This window comes from Ambystoma mexicanum, chromosome 1p (genome assembly GCF_040938575.1).
Source record: "Ambystoma mexicanum isolate Mex_15411 chromosome 1p, UKY_AmexF1_1, whole genome shotgun sequence".
NCBI classification, from domain to species: Eukaryota; Metazoa; Chordata; class Amphibia; order Caudata; family Ambystomatidae; genus Ambystoma; species Ambystoma mexicanum.
In genome coordinates this window covers 1,128,790,331-1,128,809,152 of record NC_090921.1, presented here as the reverse complement: position 1 = coordinate 1,128,809,152, position 18,822 = coordinate 1,128,790,331, and the positions used below count along the sequence as shown (strand labels likewise).

Below are 18,822 nucleotides of genomic sequence, written 5' to 3'. Positions count from 1 at the left end.
CCCCAACACTCCAAGCTCCACTAGCATTCCATCACAGCTCTTACACAGACTCAGACATCATTCATACATATGCAGGATACAACACATCCCCCTCCTTTTTCAATCAAGAGAAAACACACAAACTCACAACCATGCTAGGACTAACAACCACAACATTTCTACTACTCCTTCCACCCTGGCCTGCCACACCAGGGTCTCAGTGCCGCCACCACCAAGCACTACCTTGCCACATGGACAAACAAAACAAAACTACAGACATCGACCCTCCTAAACTAAACACCTTCCGCCAAGACTGCCACTCTTGACCTCAAGTCTGCCACACTTGAGCACAACCCAAAACGCCCCAAAAATAGGCTAACTACCTTGCCAAAACTGTGTAGCCACGAATCTTGTAAACTTACACAAAGGCCAAAACAGAATAGTCCTAAACATGCCAACAAAGATCCCATGCACTCTAACAATATCCCAACAACCATGCCTCATCCTCCTCCCCTAAAGAAAACATGAAAAAGGAATGAAAAACCTAGGAAAGAGACATACAACACAAAGATCACAGAAAACACAACCACAAAAGGAAGGAATTGTGGCTTAAAAATTGCATAGCAAGAGCTATGAAAAAATGTTAACATGCAATTACTACCAAATGACAAAATTAGTAGTGCATTGCACATTCACCTTTGCAAAAAAAAACAAAAATTGCGATGTAAAATTGTTAACACTACCAGATGAAAAGAAACCAGTAGTGTAGTGCAATTTCAAAATTTTGCAAAACCCAAAAGCTCCGACACACCACTGGGATGAAAAATCAAATGGTGTGACCTGAAAACATTGAAAATATTGAAAAATGTAATTCAAACTGAATTTAAATCCAGTAACCCATGCCAGTGTATTGTCCACAACTGCAATACTGATTAAACACTGGCTAAACACTGTGTGCCCTCCACTACTATTAAATACCACTTGCAAACTGGCGTGCAAAAACAACAAATATCCTCCTCTCACATGCACCGCCTGGCATCACAGAACTAACTAGGGAAAACCCTAAACTTAACAAAAGGAAGCATCTTGCCGTGCGGTTACCTACAACGCAGACAAACTAGTGTAGCCCCGATTATGTAAACATACACTACTAGAGAGAAAAAAAAAAATTCTCCTTTCCCTTCCTTTTACAAACGCACCACTGCGTTGTAAATCCACAAAACAACTCCGAAGAGGGCCCATGCCCTTAGGTCAACTTCACTGGAACACCCTTCTGTGTCCAGCCTCCTCAAAACAAAACTTGGGGTTCCTCCTGAAGGTTTTATACTACTGCCAATACACCTGGCCAGGGTGTATAAGCCTAAACCCCATTGCATGCATGCAACTCCCATTTATATATTCCTATTTTGCGCAACATACACCGCATATAAACGTGTACTCTCCCACACGTCAACATCCACAAACGTACAACACCCCACACACACACCACTACAAAACACACGTGCTACCTCTCACACATGTACTAGCACAAAAATGCACTACAACTGCAGAACCTGCTGCCTCCTGTGCGCACCCTTGTGTCACACACCCCATAAGCTTGCGCTCACATACGCAGACTTAATCCACAATCATACAGAACTTCAACACATGCAAACGCAGATCACACAATTAGAATTTCCAAATCTGCAATTCCCAAAAAATTGTGCTTCTCCCAAAATTTACATTTCCCCATAATGTATTTGGCAAAAATATTCATTCCCTAAAATGCACTGCGAATTATACATGAAATACATCTATGATTCCCCAGACAATTTATGTGCATTTACTACAAAATTTCGAGAGTTTCTGTATTTTAAAACCTCAGAACTGTGGACTTTACTTCACTTCATCAATTGTCCAAATGCAAAATCTCCTAATAGAGTTTCTTGAAAAACATTTCAATTCTTCCTGGAAAAAAAAAACTACCTGCAATCTCATAAGAAACGCTGTGTAGAGACAAATCCATTTCTCTACATTATTCACTTTACTCCTCAAAATCTCATGACATCATCCATTTCACATGCACCACAAATCAAACTCACAGCAAAAATCTCTATTAATCCCCATGAACTCCTGCCAATAAAAAACATTTGGGCAATAACTTGAAATGAGCATCTTTTCACATATAAATTCATGTCTAGTTTACCAGTGCCCAATTAAACACAGCACCTTTAACCCAAACCATAAACCTTCACACATGTTTTTATAACAACATCAATTCTCAAGGTTGCCTGTGTAATCGAGTCACTCAGTGCTCAGGTTACCATGCCCAAAATTCGTTGCCATGTCATGCTTCCACTTCTTTTTGTCTCGTGCCAAAACGGTCGTAAAGCTCCGTGCTTTGCATTTACTTGGCAAAACACGCAGAGCGCCCCGCTCTGTAAACAAACCCAGCTGTCTGTGAGTTTCCAGGAGCGGCGGTCTTTAATTGAAACAACGTGCCATGTGTCCCATTCATGCCGGAGTGATGTGATTTAATAAAAGTACCTCCTAGCTTCATGTTATTTTACGAAAATGCATTTCCAGCAGACGCAGCATTTCCTCGAGTCTTTGTGAGCATAAAACATCCACGATCGCGCGTTTCCCAAAGCGCATATATTTGTTGTGAAGTGTCCTTCCTGGCACGTCATCACGCTCAAGCACGTCGCTGGGGGCTTTCTTCAAATCGGCCACTTCCTTCACTAGCAGCTCCGGAGCTACGAACGTGGCGCAGGGGCATAATTCATGCGTTCCAGCCTAACGGTGATGCTGGAACGCAGGGGCACGACTGGGCGCGCGCCACCCACGGCCCCCAAGGACCCCGAAAATTGCCCCAAAACTCGGCAAATTTGAACGTTTTTTTTTTTTTTTTTTTCTCAGTACCTTGACTTGTGGTACTGCAGGTCCCATGATCACTGCACAACAGGAGCGCAACGGCGCTGGTTCATAGGCTGCAACATCAAATACAAATCTGCTCCTGCCAAACTCCTTTATCTTGCCGTTCCAGCATCATTTCTCCATCGGAGCCCGACATTTTTCTGGCCCCACAGATGGGCTACAGGCTTCCTCCACAGCCTGTTTGATGGTACAGTGCTTTCTAAGTATGGCACCAACCTCACGTCGCCCTGCACTTCTCAGCTCACCAAACCAGCGTTTCTCCCAGCTGGTGTTGGCGTCAGTAGGGCATCAGGTCTTCTCCTCTCCAAATCTCCAGTTTCCAGTTACTTTTCTCTCAACTTCACTGGATTCTTTAGATCCTCGTCGCCAAATGATGTATCCTGCCTCCTGCAGGATCTACCCTGAGCCAGTAATAACAAGGAGCAGGAACCAGGCTGACTCAGGTATGTAGAAAGTAGAAACACGCTTTATTGTCTTAGTTACAGGTTCAGTATAGAAGTTAGGAGAGAGAGATCATTAGTAGCTTCTTCCCTGGTTCCCTGCCCAGCTCCAAGTCCTTAACCGTCTCCTTTGGAATCCCCAGGTGCCCCAACACTCCAAGCTCCACTAGCATTCCATCACAGCTCTTACACAGACTCAGACATCATTCATACATATGCAGGATACAACACCTAGCACCAGTGGCGGTGCGGCTGCGCCTGCAGGGGATCCGCGTCTACCCCTACCTGGACGATTGGCTCATCCGGGCAACAACAAGGGAACTCGCCGTCGAACACACAGCGAAGACTGTCCGGCTGCTCACGGACCTGGGATTCTCCATCAGCTTCCCCAAATCCCACCTGGATCAGTCGCAGGTCGCACTGTTTCTGGGAGCCAAGCTCGATACAGTAGCGCAATTGGCCTCACCGTCGGAAGAAAGGACGAAGGCCATCCTGGGCAAGGTGCAGTGTCTGCGGGCCACGGACGTGGCCAGGGTGAGGTCCATCAAGTCCCTTCTCGGGATGATGTCCTCATGCATCTGGTGCGCTTGTGCAGGCTTCGGATGCGTCCTCTAGAGGAGTTCCTCGACGTCCGTTGGATGCAAGCTGCGGGCAGTTTCGAGGACAAGATCTCGCTCAACAAGGTCTTCTGCCAAGCAATTTGGTGGTGGGGCACCTCCGTGCATCTCGAGCTGGCGGGCACGGACTTTCAGACCCCAGCACACCAGGTGACGGTGACGACGGATGCCTCCCTGGAGGGGTGGGGCGCGCACACCGCAGATCTTCACGTGAGAGGCCTCTGGCTCCCGGAGGAGAAGCCGCTCCACATCAACATACTGGAGTTCCGAGCAGTGTTCTGGGCCCTCAGGTTGTTCCTCCCGTCCCTCAAGGGCAAGGTGGTGAGGATCTTCACCGACAACACCACCACGATGTTCTACATCCGGAAGCAGGGAGGAACCAGATCCCCCAGCCCTATCCGAGGAAGCCTAGGATCTGTGGCATTGGGCCGTTGCCCAGGGAATGTTTCTGGTACCCTTTCATCTAGCAGGGATAAATAAACACCATCGCCGACTCCAGCATGAGTCTGGCATGGATTCACATGCTCATGAATATTCCCCGTCGTCAGGCTAGGAATCCTCGGAAGAAAACTGGTAGCACCAAGGGCTCGTTGTGATGGAAGTCCGACGGCACCTTGGGCATAAAGGAGGGGTGCGTCCTCAGCACCACCCTCGTATCGTGAAAAGTCAAGTATGGGGCTTGCAGGATAGGGCCTGGATCTCTCCCACTCGTCGTGCGGAGGTGATGGCCACAAGAAATGCTGCCTTCCATGACAGGAACTTCAACAGTGCCAAATGCAGAGGCTCGAATGGCACCCACAGGAGCCTGGTCAGCACCATGTTGAGCTCCCACGCCGGAGCCTTCACGGCGGGAACTAACGGAACAGTCCTTTCATACACCTTTTTATCTGTACCTCTTAGAGCATTGTTTCGCTCTTTTAACATTTAGACTTGGCTGGTTGCAGTGGTATCTACCCTAACTTTTCTACCGCGATTATACTATATAAACATGGTAATGCTTTTGGCTAATTTAGCAGCCTCAAGCATAAACCTGCTTGACCAAATCGTCTTTCTTTTGGCTCTGGTCGGGTTTATTAGCCATTTCTTATTTTTAAAGTCCTTATTGTGTTTTACTTTGCACGGCAAACCATGTTTGCCTTCTTTGTTCACCGTCTTTTGGCGGGCTTTTGCAGTCTTGGCGCCTGGGTGTCTAGGTAGACTGAATGTGAGGAAGGGGTGTAGTCACCCCCTGCACAGGGTATCCTAGGAAATCCAAGTCGCGCTTTGCCATGATTGGCTTAGGTGGTTGTCCAGGCTGGACAACCCCCTTGCTGCGTGATTGACAGCCAGGCTGTGTGAATGGGGGTTTTGCGCATAAAAGGCAGGACTCTTGGGCTAGAAGTCAGAGTCGCCACTGGAACTACAAGGAACTGAAGAGAAGTGGAGAGAACGACAACTGCTGCAACTACCCCGTCCCGGAGAAGCCCTGCTGCAGTCCTGAGCGATCTACCCTTCAACGACCAGAGAAGATCCAGTGCGGAGTCTTCTTCCCTTGAGCCTGGTGGGGATAACCAGCTCATCTTCCACAGCCAGAGGATCCTCTTCTTGGTCGAAATCGCTGCACACTGCTGTAGTGGTCCGGATAGCCATCTGAAGAGCCTCTCCTGTTTATAAAGAGCACATCTTTCATTCATCACTGCTGCTGCCGGCTTCATCCCTGTGTGGTGCAGACCCCTTCAGATGTCCTCCTTCGTGTCGAAGCTCCAGGAACCGTGGGTCTGCAGGAAACTACCAGGAACAACTGCAGTGCCACCAGCTCTTCCCTTGAATAAGTCACTGTGTTCTGCTTGAAGAAGTAGGGTGAATCCCTTTTCTTCACCTCCAAGGCTTGCCCTTGTTTTCCCTCCTTCTTATAATTTTTGCCTCCTCTTTCGAACAATATCTAAGTAATCCTGGCTGCATGAATCTTGAACTGTCTGACCGTGTGATCTTCGGCAACAGGGACCCGGTTCCAATTGACACTGGCTCCGGCCTATTGAATTTTTGTATTTCTGTTGGCGAGTGTTCTCAGATTCTGTGTGCCTTGACAAAAGTATTGTGTGTGATTTGTGCACCAAACTCCCTCTGTTTAGCCCAGGTGCTAAGTGTTCTTTTGCCCCAGTAACATTTCTTGCTGCGGATACGCATTTCTTTAATACGACCGAACTGTCAAAAATTGATCGCAAATGTATTCACGGTAACTCCTTTGTTTAACAACACAGGTCTGCCTAATCACAAGGTACTTACCTTGAGCTATTCTGTGCCAAGAGAAGAAGTTGGTTGTAGTGTATTTTACGTGTGATTTAGAATTCCTAGAAGTGCTGTGTTTTACTGATGGTTTAAAAAATAAATGTACTTATATTTTTTACCTGAAAACCTTGAGTCAGTGTTTGCTTGAGTCACAGTAATTGTGGTCCTTTGTGTAATCTCTGCTACTGCTCATATACTCTTGAGATAAGCCTGGCTGCTCCGCTACTGCTATCACTCTAACAAAATAGTACAGGCTTGTACCAAAGGTGAACTTGTATTACCACTTGTAGTCTTAATTGTGTGTAGTGGTCCCTAAGGGAACTGCACAGGATTCTGCCTAACACCCCTTTCGGTAAAATGCTGAGGGAGATTGCAGAAGAGTGTGTGCTGAAACTGTGTAAAAGGTGAGGCTTCTGGAGTGTGCACGTCGACCTCAGGAAACAGAAGTAACCGAAGAAGACGACCAGAGACGCATACAGACCCTTTGCATGACCATGAAGCGACCACTGCTGTCCTGGCCCTGTTTTCTATGTGACGGAGGAGCTTCGAAGAGGCCTCCTCCTTTCCTTTGGCTAGTGGGAACAACCCGCCCCATGACAAACTTTGAAACAACATCTTCTAGGAGTTTCCAGAGCTGTGGATCCCCAATACCAGGCAACCTACTGCCCATTTCGAGTGCATTGTCGTGGAAAGGCCGAATCTGTCCAAATCTGCGCTGAGCCAGTAAGGACACGCCAGAGATCCGATCCAACTCACCCGGTTCCCCTCACCAGAGTGAGGGACTGCAGAAAGCAAAGAAGATTGATTGGATGATTTGTGTCCTTTGTTGCTGCTGGAAAGGCACCAAAGCCGCAGACTGAACCAAGAAGTTGCTGAAAGTTTTGCCACAGGTCCCCCTTTGAGACTGCTGCTGGAAGACACAGTCCTGCCTTTCATCACCAGACCAAGGAATCCGGAGGTCAGGTCCAGAGCTGCCACGTCATAGAGGAGCCAACGTGAACACTTTCTTCAAACTCTTGGTACTGTGGGGAAAAAGGTGTTGCTTACCTGATTCCGAGAAGTCGCTCCAGAGCGTTGCAGTGCACGTAGAGGTGTCCAGGGCAGCACCCATCTTACCTCTGACCCAAGCTACTGCTTTTGTCCCCTTTTTGAGTCCGTTTTTAGGTCTCCTTTGTTACTTACTAACTTGCTGCTTCAATAACTTTAGACACTGGAAGAAATGCGCGGGAAATCTTCATTATTCGCTGTTTGCTAAGACTGCAAACTTGGTTGTTCTTCAGATTTGACAGTAATAATAGTACATCTCCTTAAAGTGGCTGTGCTATGCCGATTCCGCTGATCAAACCTACATGTGAAGCTGTGTGGAATCGGGGCATGCCTCTATTTGTCAGGGATTTCCCCCCCCTTTTTTTTTTATTTGTTAATGGTAGCTTCCTGTTAAAACATGGCTAGTACAATCCTTATCTGAAGGGCTGTGGACAGCCATACTGTGAATCTTAAAATCTTAAATCTGAGTGCTAGGTGAACACTCTTTTCCCCACTCTTGCTAATTCAAAGGAAAAAAGCTTCTTAGGACAAGTGTTGGTGGGGTATTGAGGAAGTCTAATCTACCCCCTCCTATCCAGTCGATACTCTGACCACACCAGTATTATAGATAACCTTAGGCACATCTTCACTACAGGTATACAAACTTGATTATCCGCTGTACTTTGCTCTTCCCTCTGTTTAGGATTCAAGGGATCCACTTCTTTCTCCATTTTGCATTTGAAAACTAAGCTCTGCAAAGCTAACAATGACAGGCTATTTTTTGAACAATCCGTCCACACCTCTTTTATCTGCCCAACGCCTTCAGCATCAGCTCTCCTGCCCCAACTCTGTGGAGAAACAATGACCTAGGCAGACCTGTAACGGCTTTGTCAGAGGATATGGCCTGGTACTCTATAGAAACTTCCTTTTAGATGACTGACTGTTCCTTTAAACATTGATGGGGTCTACTTTTCTTGAGGTTTTAGCTAGAACCCTGTTTTCACTTTGGATTGAGGTACTAGTGTAATTCTTCTCCAAATTGCATCAGTCTCCACACTGGAAATGTTAGTCCAACAGACATTGGCACTTGGTTTGACTAAACACTTCATAATATTCATAGTCTATGTATGTAACCAAACAGTGGTATTACTACACGCACACCTTTTTGTTCAGGTTAATGAAGTTGCACCTGAGAACCAAGAGCTGATGAGCATGCCTGTCCTTTTGCAGTACGGTGCGGAATCGTGAATTGGTAAATCCAGCAAGTATGAAACAAGCATTGATAGCATCTGCATCCAGACTTCCCGGAGTCAATATGTTTGAACAAGGTCATGGAAAGCTGGATCTTCTGCGAGCCTATCAGATCCTTAATAGCTACAAACCACAAGCAAGGTCAGCAATTTTCAGTATTATTTGGTTTGTTAGTTCAATTGATGTCTTGAACTTGTTCCCCAATGTCTGGCTTCTGTGAAAATAAAGTGGATTTGTCATTTGATGAACATATTACAGCAATTCGTCCCTTTTTACATCTAAAATCGTTTTCTGATGTCAGTCTCAAATTAATGGTGGGATCATAATGAACTGTTTAATTTTCCATTTGTACTCTTGTGGTAAAATAAATGATCTGTGCTTTTCAAAAACATACTTTGTTCCCTCAGGTAAGTAGACCGGAGAACATTTGTGGCAGGGCTGAGCAATGGCATGTTCAACCCTTCTTTATTAGTCTGTTTCCCATGGAAGCGGTTGGATAAAAGCCTACAGGAAGTATGGTAAATCCTACAACTAAGCCAACAGTGGTCAGGGTGGGTCAACACAAACCTGCAGTGCTATGAGGTGTCCAGCGCCAGTTTACGTTGCAAATAAAGTTTAAAGCACATTCTTAAAGTCCTTGTCTTGTCCCTAACACAGGTTCAGGCTACTCTAATGCATGAATAAAATCTTAAAGTTTGGCCAACAAAAGGGTTTTTAGGCCTGTTTTTCAGAGTCCATCCCTAATGTATGAAAACGATAATCTTAACAATACCTTCTGGATAGGCTCTTTGGGCTACTGTCAGTCTCCCCTCATCCGTCCTGCTTTCTCCCCCCTATAGACCATTTCCAGTTATGAGGTTGAAGAGTTTATTGCATCTTCCTCCTTTTCTGCAGGGTCCTTTTGGGATTAACTGGTCTCTCCAGGACCTGGATTTCTCTGACTTCACTGTTCCTCTTGTAGCTGTGTTTCTCAGGATTGTTTGCTCGGGTTGAATAAGTAGATCTCCCCCCCCCCCATTATTGGGGTCCTTTTCAGGCATCCAATGTTATAATCAATGCCCTCCTGCCATGTGTCCAGGGGCCTCTACTTAATATTTCCCAGTGGTTACAGTTGAAAGGCCTGTTGGCTATGAGGCCTGAGCCTCCAGTTCCACCAATGATTTGAGTTACTCTCCAATCGCCTTGGTTGCTTTCTCCTTCCAGCCCTTCACGATTCTCTTTCTGCTTTCTGTAGTCCTCTTCCAATGCATTAGTTTTATCTTCCAAGCGGCAAGGTTTTCAGCGTTCTTCTCTCTGATTCTCACCATGTATCAAAAGAGCGTGGATCAGAAATTCTGCTTGCGATTGGTCTTGCGACCCTACTGATTCAAGCCAGCCTCTTAATAGTGCCTAAACTGGTGCTCATTCTCAATTGTTATCCCTGATTGGTGACTCCCCACTCTACTTTGATTTATCCCTGTTGATTGGTCCCTCTCAGGAATATACATAAACTTGCTCATTGTTATATTAGGCACATCTTGGTTTTGTCTCTCCCCCTCTGCACTGTGTGTTGCAAGTCTTTAAAAGTCTCCATGCCATTTATTGCCACCTTGATTTTTTCATTTCCTCAGTGGGTGGCTCTGCATCTTTCCTTGGCTTCTGTTTGCTCAGTATCGTGGTGCAGTGATTCAGAACCTGCGTTACTCCAATGCTTTATCCTTAGTCTGATAACAGCTCATCTGTCTATTTTCAGGTTTCCGAAACCCAGCTAATTCGTTGCTTGAATCTTTGTCCCTTGACTCGGTATCCCACTCGGGTTCTTGGAGTGTTTGTTTTCCACATAGCTTTCTGCGAAATGCAGTCTTTCCCGGATTCCTCTCCAAGTGCGTTCTTTAACCCATTAATACTGCATCTCTGAGGAAGTAGCGGGCCCGCAGGATCCAGCCGGGTTCACCCTCTTGGCAGTCCATCTCGTAGCAGTTGGACCAACCCCATCTCTAGTGGTCACTATCCCCACAGAGTCAGGTGGGTAGTTCCTGAAGCTTGCCACACTTTGCAAGGCTGTGATCATTCTCCTTATGCTAACAATTGGGGTGTAATTGTATTTCAAATTAAAAGACGCAGAGGAAAACCAATGCAATCAACAGAAAATGTATATGAAGATCTATTTCAACTAAGAGCTACACTTTTGATACAAGGTGTAGCCCGGGAACAATTTGATCTTTATATGAAAATGTAAAGGAAGCAAGCTATTTTAAGGAAGTTTATTTGAAGATAATTCAGCATCTTGTGGTTGGTCAGACAAAAGGATATGTTTTCAACCTCTCTGTTTTATTAAAGTAAAATAAAAGCCCTTGCGTTGCCCTGTTGCTACCATGTGTGTTCCCTATCATAAGAAAATAATAAAAAGGTGCTTTGTCAGGATGTCGCACCAAACTGCCGTGAGCGTGACCACACTGGCCAAAGAGACTGAGTAGGCGGCGGACACATGTCCAGGGTGAATGCAAAATCCAGGCACGAGGCGGCCAGGACAACACTGGCTGCTGCAACGAGAGGAGAGCTCAGCTCCAGCTGGCAGCGTCAGCTGAAGCCTGCACACACAGGCGTATCCACTAATTAACCCCAACTCTTAGTACAAGTCTGACCTACCCAAATGACCTTGGTAGATTGGCAGAGCAGTCAGGTTGATCATAGGAGGAAGATGTGAGCTATATGCAAGTACACTGAACCCAGTAAATGCAATAGTTCAAAGAACCGTTGCATAGTAAATGTTATATTAAAAATATGCATTTATTCTTAATTACACAAGGAAGGTAGATAAATACTTATTTCACTAACCAACACACATAGGAAATCTTAATTCTCCAGCACGGGGTCTGGCATGGATTCACATTCTCGTGAATATTCCCTGTCGTCAGGCCGGGAATCCTTGGTAAAACAAAAAACTGTTTCACTTTAGTTTACTTTCTCCTATAAACCGATCACTGAGATCTGGGTCAAGCTGCCCCCAGCCAATGACTGCCCTCTCCCTAAGCCCCTCCTCTGGCAGCCATCTTCAGATTTTTACTGCACGTCCAAGTGTTGGGAGTCCTCGTGTTTCGCTCTTAGAGCGTTCTGTGTTTTTCACGTTTTTCTGCTACTAAATTCCTATTTTTGGTTTGATCGAGCCAGTGTGCTCCATTGTTTCTTCAACCGACAAACAGTCATGATTTCTTTTCTTCAAAGATTCCAGAAGGCCACCAGGCCTGCACCATGCGCCGGTCCATGTTGGAGGAGGACGACAGTGGTTCCCTCTTCAAGCTCTGCACCGGCTGTGGTTTGAGGAATGTGTTCATGGAGGATAAGCATTCCCAGTGCCTCTATTGTCTTCACCTGACGCACAAGGAGGAGGATTGCGAGATCTGTCGTGGCTTTACCAAGCGCACCATCAAGGATCGGCACAGCAGATTGGCGGCATGGCTCAACGCCAAGGCCTCTACCCCGTGTAGTTCACAGGAGCATGCCTCGCCCAGATCCAGCCATTCAGAGGGCTTCTAAGTCCTTTGAGGGTGCTCCATCCATGGGGGCTCAAGACGAGGCCAAGCGGCGCAAGTCTGCTTCTGTCAGGGGGGCGCCGAGCAAGCGGGCCACGCGACGGGCCGGGAACACCCATCTTCTCTTCTCCATTGGCCTCCGTCTCTAGCCACCGCTCCAGTACTTTGTCGAAGAGGAAATCGGCTACCCCGGGCAAGCTGAGGGAGAAACCGGAGAAGTCCAAGCCACAGTATAAAGTGGCCGACGTGCCCGTGAAGGCACAGGAGGTCCAGGCTAAATCGCCATCTATCGAGCTGGTGGCGGCCTCCCTTTCGAAGGCGAAAGGGGCTGACCTGACTCAGGGGGGCCCTGCGGCAGCCAAAGTGGCTCTTCCTCCCAGGCAGAAGGCTTTGGCTAAACCAGTGGAAGACCCCCAGAAAAGATTCCATCCCTAAGCCCGAGACTGACCCCTCAGGACAGAAAAGCGGGAGTGGGGGGGGATTGCAGAGGCACTACAGGGCACAGATATTTCTTCTTCCAAGGAAGAGGACATGGTTTCCGTCCACACGGTCCAGGAGGACATTGGGGATGTCGACATCGAGGAGGTGGTAGTGACCGGAGGGGGGGCGACGTTGGCTTAGGCGCTGGGCCCAGCAAGCCTGCTACCAGCCCCCCCCATTCCCCCCCGACACCTCCCAGAGACTTGTCACAGGATATTTTTCCAATGCTCCACATGCTGGTGTCAGAGATACAGAAAAAAAAATGCCAACGGCAGCACCGGCCCCATTGACACCGGGCCCACCGCCGCCGACATAGGAAGCAGCACCCTACGCCTCCTTTCCAGCCACCATATATACCCCCCCCCAGGGGTATGGAGATTGACATGTTGATGACAGACACCGATGACAGCGCCTCCAAGGGCTTCTCCCCCCCCCCCGGCAAGTGGGCTCCTTCCACTCCAAGATAGCCCGCGCATCGATCAGCACCTCCTGGATGACGCCTGGGATGAGGGCCTGGCGCTGCTCAAAAATTCTGCTTCAGCCCCTGCGAAAAGAGACTGGCTGGAGAAGAAATACTGGGTGCCGGAGTCTGCACCAAAGTGTCTGTGGTCACAGCCATCACCAGACTGTGGTCTCGGGGGCTGCACGGAAGTCATCCAAACGATCCTCCTCAGCCTCTGCTCCCCCGCAGGGCGATGGGAAGAAGTTGGACGCTGTGGGTAGAAGGGTCATCTACTCAGCAGCTACGGCGGTCAATGCAGCTAACGCTTTAGCCGTCCTGCACAGGTACGATCAGGAGTTATGGTGCAAGATGGCCCTGCTACTGGATTTCCTCCATGAGAACAAACGGGACGAGGCGATGGAGATCCTTTAGGAGGGCGAGTTGGCGTCAGACCACGCCATCACTATGGCCCTGGACATTGCAGACACTGGTTTCCGCCAGATGGGAAACTGGATTCGTCACCGTGGCTGGTTGAGGGCCACCAAATTTAGGCAGGAAGTTCAGACGAGGGTCCTGGACATGACGTTCGACCGGGACAATCTTTTTTGGAAAGGCTGTTGATGAATCACTTCAGGCCATCAAGACCAATGCAGACGGCCCGTGCCCTCAGCCCACTGCAACAGCACTGTGGGTCCTTACGTTCCTCAGGAGGGAATTCAGGCAGATCATCAAAGTTTTGGTGGAGGATCGTCCTCGTACTGCCAACCCTCCCGTTCATGACCGAGGAAGTGGGTTGTTCCAAGGCCTTCGGAGGTGGCTGTCTTTGTCAAGGCTCCAAAAGTGGCACGCCGGATTCCAAGCAGGATTGAACCGGCCAAGACATTGGGCCTGCACCCTGGTGGGAGGCCAGCTGGCGAACTTCGTCAGCGTGTGGGAAAACATCTCCACCAATCGATAGGTGCTGAATGATCTCGCCCGTGGACGCACTTTGGAGTTTCAGCAAAAGTGTCCACAGAGGCCAGTGGTGGCCCGGCAGGAACAACACATCCCACAGCTGCGGTTGGAGGTTTGGGTCATGTTGAAAAAAAGGGGGCAAAAGAGGTGGTTCCAAAGCGACTCAGTGGCTCTGGAGTTTGCTCCAGATACCTCTTAGTAAGAAAGAAGACTCGGAGCTAGAGGCCCATTTTAATCGACGACTCAACAAGTACATCAAGTCCCAAAAATTCAGGATGGTCACATTGCAACACGTGCTCGGCCAACTTGATGAGGTGGACTTCCTATCGTCGCTGGATCGAGAGGATGCGTACTTCCACATCCCCATTCATGAAAAACATTGCACGTTCCTGCGCTTCATCGTACAAGGGAAGCAGTAACAGTTCAAGGCTTTCCCTTCCAGAGTATTTACCAAGTGGCTGCCGCCGATGGTGGCCCATCTGCACCTGCAGGGAATACATGTGCACCAATACCTCGACGACGTGCTCATCCGGTCCAAGTCAAGGGACATTGTACTCAGTCACACAACGAGGACCGTCCGGCTGCTGACGGATCTGGGGTTCTCAGTGAACTATCCGAAGTCCTGCTTGGTTCCATCGCAGGAAGTGCTGTTCCTGGGGTCCAGGCTCAACACTGTCCTGCCTAGCAGCCCCCTCAGAAGAAAGGATAGGGGCCATTTTGGGCAAGGTGCAACAGCGATTAGCACTGAAGATCGCCACGGTGAGGACCATCAAGTAGCTGCTCGACATGATGTTGTGCATCTACCTGATCAGACTCTGCAGGTTACAGATGCGACCCCTCCAGGAGTTCCTGGATGCTCACTGGATTGAGGTGACCGGAGGCTTCAAGGACAGGATTGTGCTCAATGAGGCGTTATGTTGAGCAATAAGGTGGTGGGGCAGTCGCTCCAACATCGCCAGGGGCACAGACTTCCAGAGCCCCTGTACAGGAGACGGTCACCAAGGACGCTTCCCTGGAGGGCTGGGGAGCCACACACACACTTGATGTCTCCACGCCAGAGGCCTGTGGCTGTTGGAGGAGAAGGAACTACTCGTCAACGTCCTGGATCTGAGAGCAGTCTTATGGGCTCTCAAGTCATTCCTTTCGTCCCCCAAGGGCAAAGTGGTGAGGGTCTTCACGGACAATACCACCACGATGTTTTACATCAGGAAGCAGGGGTGGGGCACCAAGTCCCTGGCGTGCTCCATAGAGGCGCAGGACTTGTGGCACTGAGCCGTCGCCCAGGGAATGTTTGTCCTTATAACCTGGCGGGAGTAAATAACAGTCGCCAACTAGCTCAGCAGGGAGCTGCGCTCTTGCCACGAGTGGGAGCTTCGGCAGGATAAAGTGGACAGTCTCTTCCTCAGATGGGGGTAGGCCCCAGATCGATCTGTTTGCAACAGCGATGAACACCAAATGCCAGAAATTCACCAGCAGGTTCTACCAGCCGGGGAGCATGGGGGACGCCATCTCCTTCCTGTGAGAAGGCCTGTTCCTGTACGCGCTCCCTCCATTGCCTTTGCTACTAGGAGTAATCCGTCAACTGAAACTGTGCCGGTGCAAGATGATCCTTGTCGCTGCGGCGTGGCCGAGGCAGATTTTGTACCCGGACCTTCTCAGCCGGTCGACGTCACCTCCAGTCAATCTACCAATGGTCGCGGATCTGCTTGCCAGAGAATGAGGCGCAATCCTGCACCACGAACCAGGATCGCTGAACCTGAATGCCTGGCTCCTGCAGCCTTAGAGTTCAGTGGGTATGAGCTGCTGGCAGACTGCAGAGAGGTCCTTGCCAGAGTGTCGTCGACTCTGAAGTGCTATGGGCACAAATGGAAGAGGGTTCGTGACCTGGTGCCGGTTGCAGAAGATCAACCCTCAGATCCTTTCGTACTTGTTGTCTTTGGCTAGGGCGGGGCTGTCGCACGCCTCCATCAAAGTGCATCTGGCGGCTATCTCCCGCTACACCCGGTCTCTGGGACGGTCTTCACTTAAGTCACACCGTCTAGTGAAGGAGTTCCTTAAAGGACTGTTCCGATTGTTCCCGCCGGTGAAGGCGCCCGCCTCCATGTGGGAACTCAACGTGGTTCTGACGAGGCTCATAGGGGCCCCCTTCGAGCCTATACATCAAGCCCCTCAAAAGTACCTTTCGTGGAAGACCGCTTTCCTCATGGCTATCACCTCTGCCAGGAAAGTGGGTGAGATCCAGGCCTTGTCCTGCAAGCGGCCTCATCTAACTTTCCACGATGAGAGAGTGGTGCTGCGGACACACCCCTCGTTCATGCAGAAGGTTCAGTCGGAATTCCATCACAACAAACCTTTGGTGCTGTCTGCGTTTTTTTCCAACGACTTCGGCGCCGGCTGAAAGGACTCTGCACTCGCTGGATGTGGCACGTGCTCTTTACTTCTGTGTGGCTCGCACGAAGAGTTTCCGGAAGACATCTCAACTTTTTGTGAACTTTGGTCCTGTGAACCATGGGATGGCCTTGTCTAAGGCTTCCATCGCCGGATGGCTCTCCGGCTGCATCACTCATTGTAACCGGTTGTCAAACCGACCGCTGCCTGGCCGTCCGAGCGCCCATTCTACCAGGGCGATCGGTGCAACAAATGCGATTCTGTCTGGTGTGCCTCTGCTGGACATCTGCAGGGCTGCTACATGCAGGTCTACGCGCACTTTCACGGAATTCTACTGTGTCCACAGGGGCTCCAGAGAGGAGTCCAGGGTCAGCCAAGCAGTGGTACGCAACCCGTTCGCTTGAAGGTGAGCCTGGTGAGGAGGTAAGAGTAATTTCTTCTGTTGAGCCTTGCCTCCTCCCGTGGTTGTGGATGTATGTACTGCTATGTATTCTTTATTCATGAGCATGTGAATCCATGCCAGACCCCATGCTGGAAAAGGAACAAGTTACTTACCTGTAATGGGTCTGCCATGGATTCACATGCAAACCCTCCCTCCTGCCCCTCTGCGGGTCTTCTTGGTCATACTACCACTTGGTTGTGCTACGAAATCAGAGGATGGCTGCCAGAGGAGGGGCTTAGGGAGAGGGCAGTCATTGGCTGGGGTCAGTATGAACCAGAGTTCAGTGATTGGTCTATTGGAGGAATACAGTTTGTAAACGAAAGTGAAACTGTTTTCTCTTTTACAAAGGACTCCCGGCCTAACAGGGAATATTCATGAGTATGTGAATCCATGCCAGACACATCCAGGAGAACAACACTTACAGGTAAGTAACTTGTTCCTACTTTTCAGAGGAGATTACTTAAATAGTAGTTGCTCGCGGTTACAATTGTTAGTTTGACCCTAATGACATTACTACCGTATTATCGGTAGTACCGCGGAATCGCATTACTTTACAGATAAACCGTAATTGTATTTATTTAGTAAAAGCACATCAGATATAGTCTTTTAAAAGTAAAAAGGTTGGTTATACACACAGCAGCAAATCTTGATGTTTTAAAGTCTAAATTCCGGAACTATACGAAAAGTCAGTGTAGGAGTGGAGCCAAAGGTCTTACGAAGTAGCAGAATAAGCAGATTTCCTCAAGATAATTTCAGTCACTAGAATAAGATGCTCAACAATATAACACAAGTTAGGGGAACCTTGCAAAATGACTCCCTAATGCAACACAAGCTGGCAAGCCTGGGTCAGAGGTAGGGTGGACACCTGACTCCTCTTCACGCATCGCAGTTGCACTGGAGTGACTCTTAGTCTGAAGGGAAGTTCTGCCTTTAGCCCCATAGTACCTTAGGTTAGAAGAAGTAAACCTAGCTGGATTCTCCTCTGTGCAGCAGCGACAGGCCCGGTCTCCTGATGCCTCAGTCTGGTGACGAAAGGAAGGACTCTGAATGGGATGTCTCCGCAGCAGTCTCTCGAGAGGGTCTTCTTGGTCGGTCTGTGTTTTTAGTGTCTTCATCAGCTCCAACAAAGGACTGTAGTCGCCCAGTCGATCATCTTCGATTCTGAAGTCCTGCACTCTGAGAGGTCTTACATGGTTGGGATTGTGCCTCTGGAGGTCCAACTGGAGATCACCAAAGTTCTCTATGGATTCAGCCTCGCAAAGACGTTGCACTGCAAATTTGGTCGGAGATATCCTGGTATTCGTGGTCTGCTGGTCTGGAGAGTCACAACACCTCAGGAGGTGGCTTGATTAGTAGATCTCAGGGCTGGTTGGTCCCACCAGCCAAAGGGAAGATAAAAAATTGGTCAGGACAGCAGTGGTCGCTTCACGGTTCCTGGAAGGGTCTGCAGGCGTCTCTGGTCGTCTTCAGCTTCCAATCTTCTGTTCCAGTGGTCGTCTTGCCTTTCACCTCATGAACCTGACCGTGTTTTTTTTTTTAATTCGTTTTCCCACTCACTCCCCAAGGGTTCTCACCAAAGGCAAAACACTCACACAGACCTCTGCCTCCCAGGACAATAGAAGGGCTAACCAAGAGCAACCAGGATAGAAATGGCGAAAAAAGGAGCCACAATGTTAGAACATGGGCGACCCTATTGTGCATAACCGAGACTGTGAATACAGTAGGCGGTAGAAAATAGCACAATAGTTGTTAGACCATGTCCACTGCCACCAGCCATAACTATAGGATTGTCACTGTGACTAGAAAGTCACAGGAGCAGAGAGAAGGGGGGACTAGGTATCCCCTTAGCACTTGACACAAGGTGCTATGTGGTAATCTCTCATAGGATAAAGGTTTGGGAAGGATACAAAGTATCCCTCTATCCTTATGAACAGTAGTTAGGGATAGTGAAAAGATCTCAAATGAGAACCAGAGGGTTCCCAGTAACACTACACATACGGTACTGTGTGCTGCAAAAGTTAAACATAGATGCCTTTCAAGGGGTATGAAGGAAAGCAGGCTCCATAGTGAAGATAAAACACAGAACAGAGTTTCAAAAGTCAGAGCA

At 48.6% G+C, this 18,822-nt stretch overlaps 1 protein-coding gene across 3 annotated transcripts in view; it reads left to right on the top strand.

Moving 5' to 3' along the window:
• Positions 1-18,822, top strand: part of MBTPS1 (membrane bound transcription factor peptidase, site 1) — a 1,184,166-nt gene that overhangs the window by 706,337 nt on the left and 459,007 nt on the right. For all 3 annotated transcript variants that reach the window (XM_069604782.1, XM_069604783.1, XM_069604784.1), the window contains one exon: positions 8,477-8,638. In XM_069604782.1, the coding sequence (XP_069460883.1) occupies positions 8,477-8,638 (162 nt within the window). The remainder of the gene's footprint in view (positions 1-8,476; positions 8,639-18,822) is intronic.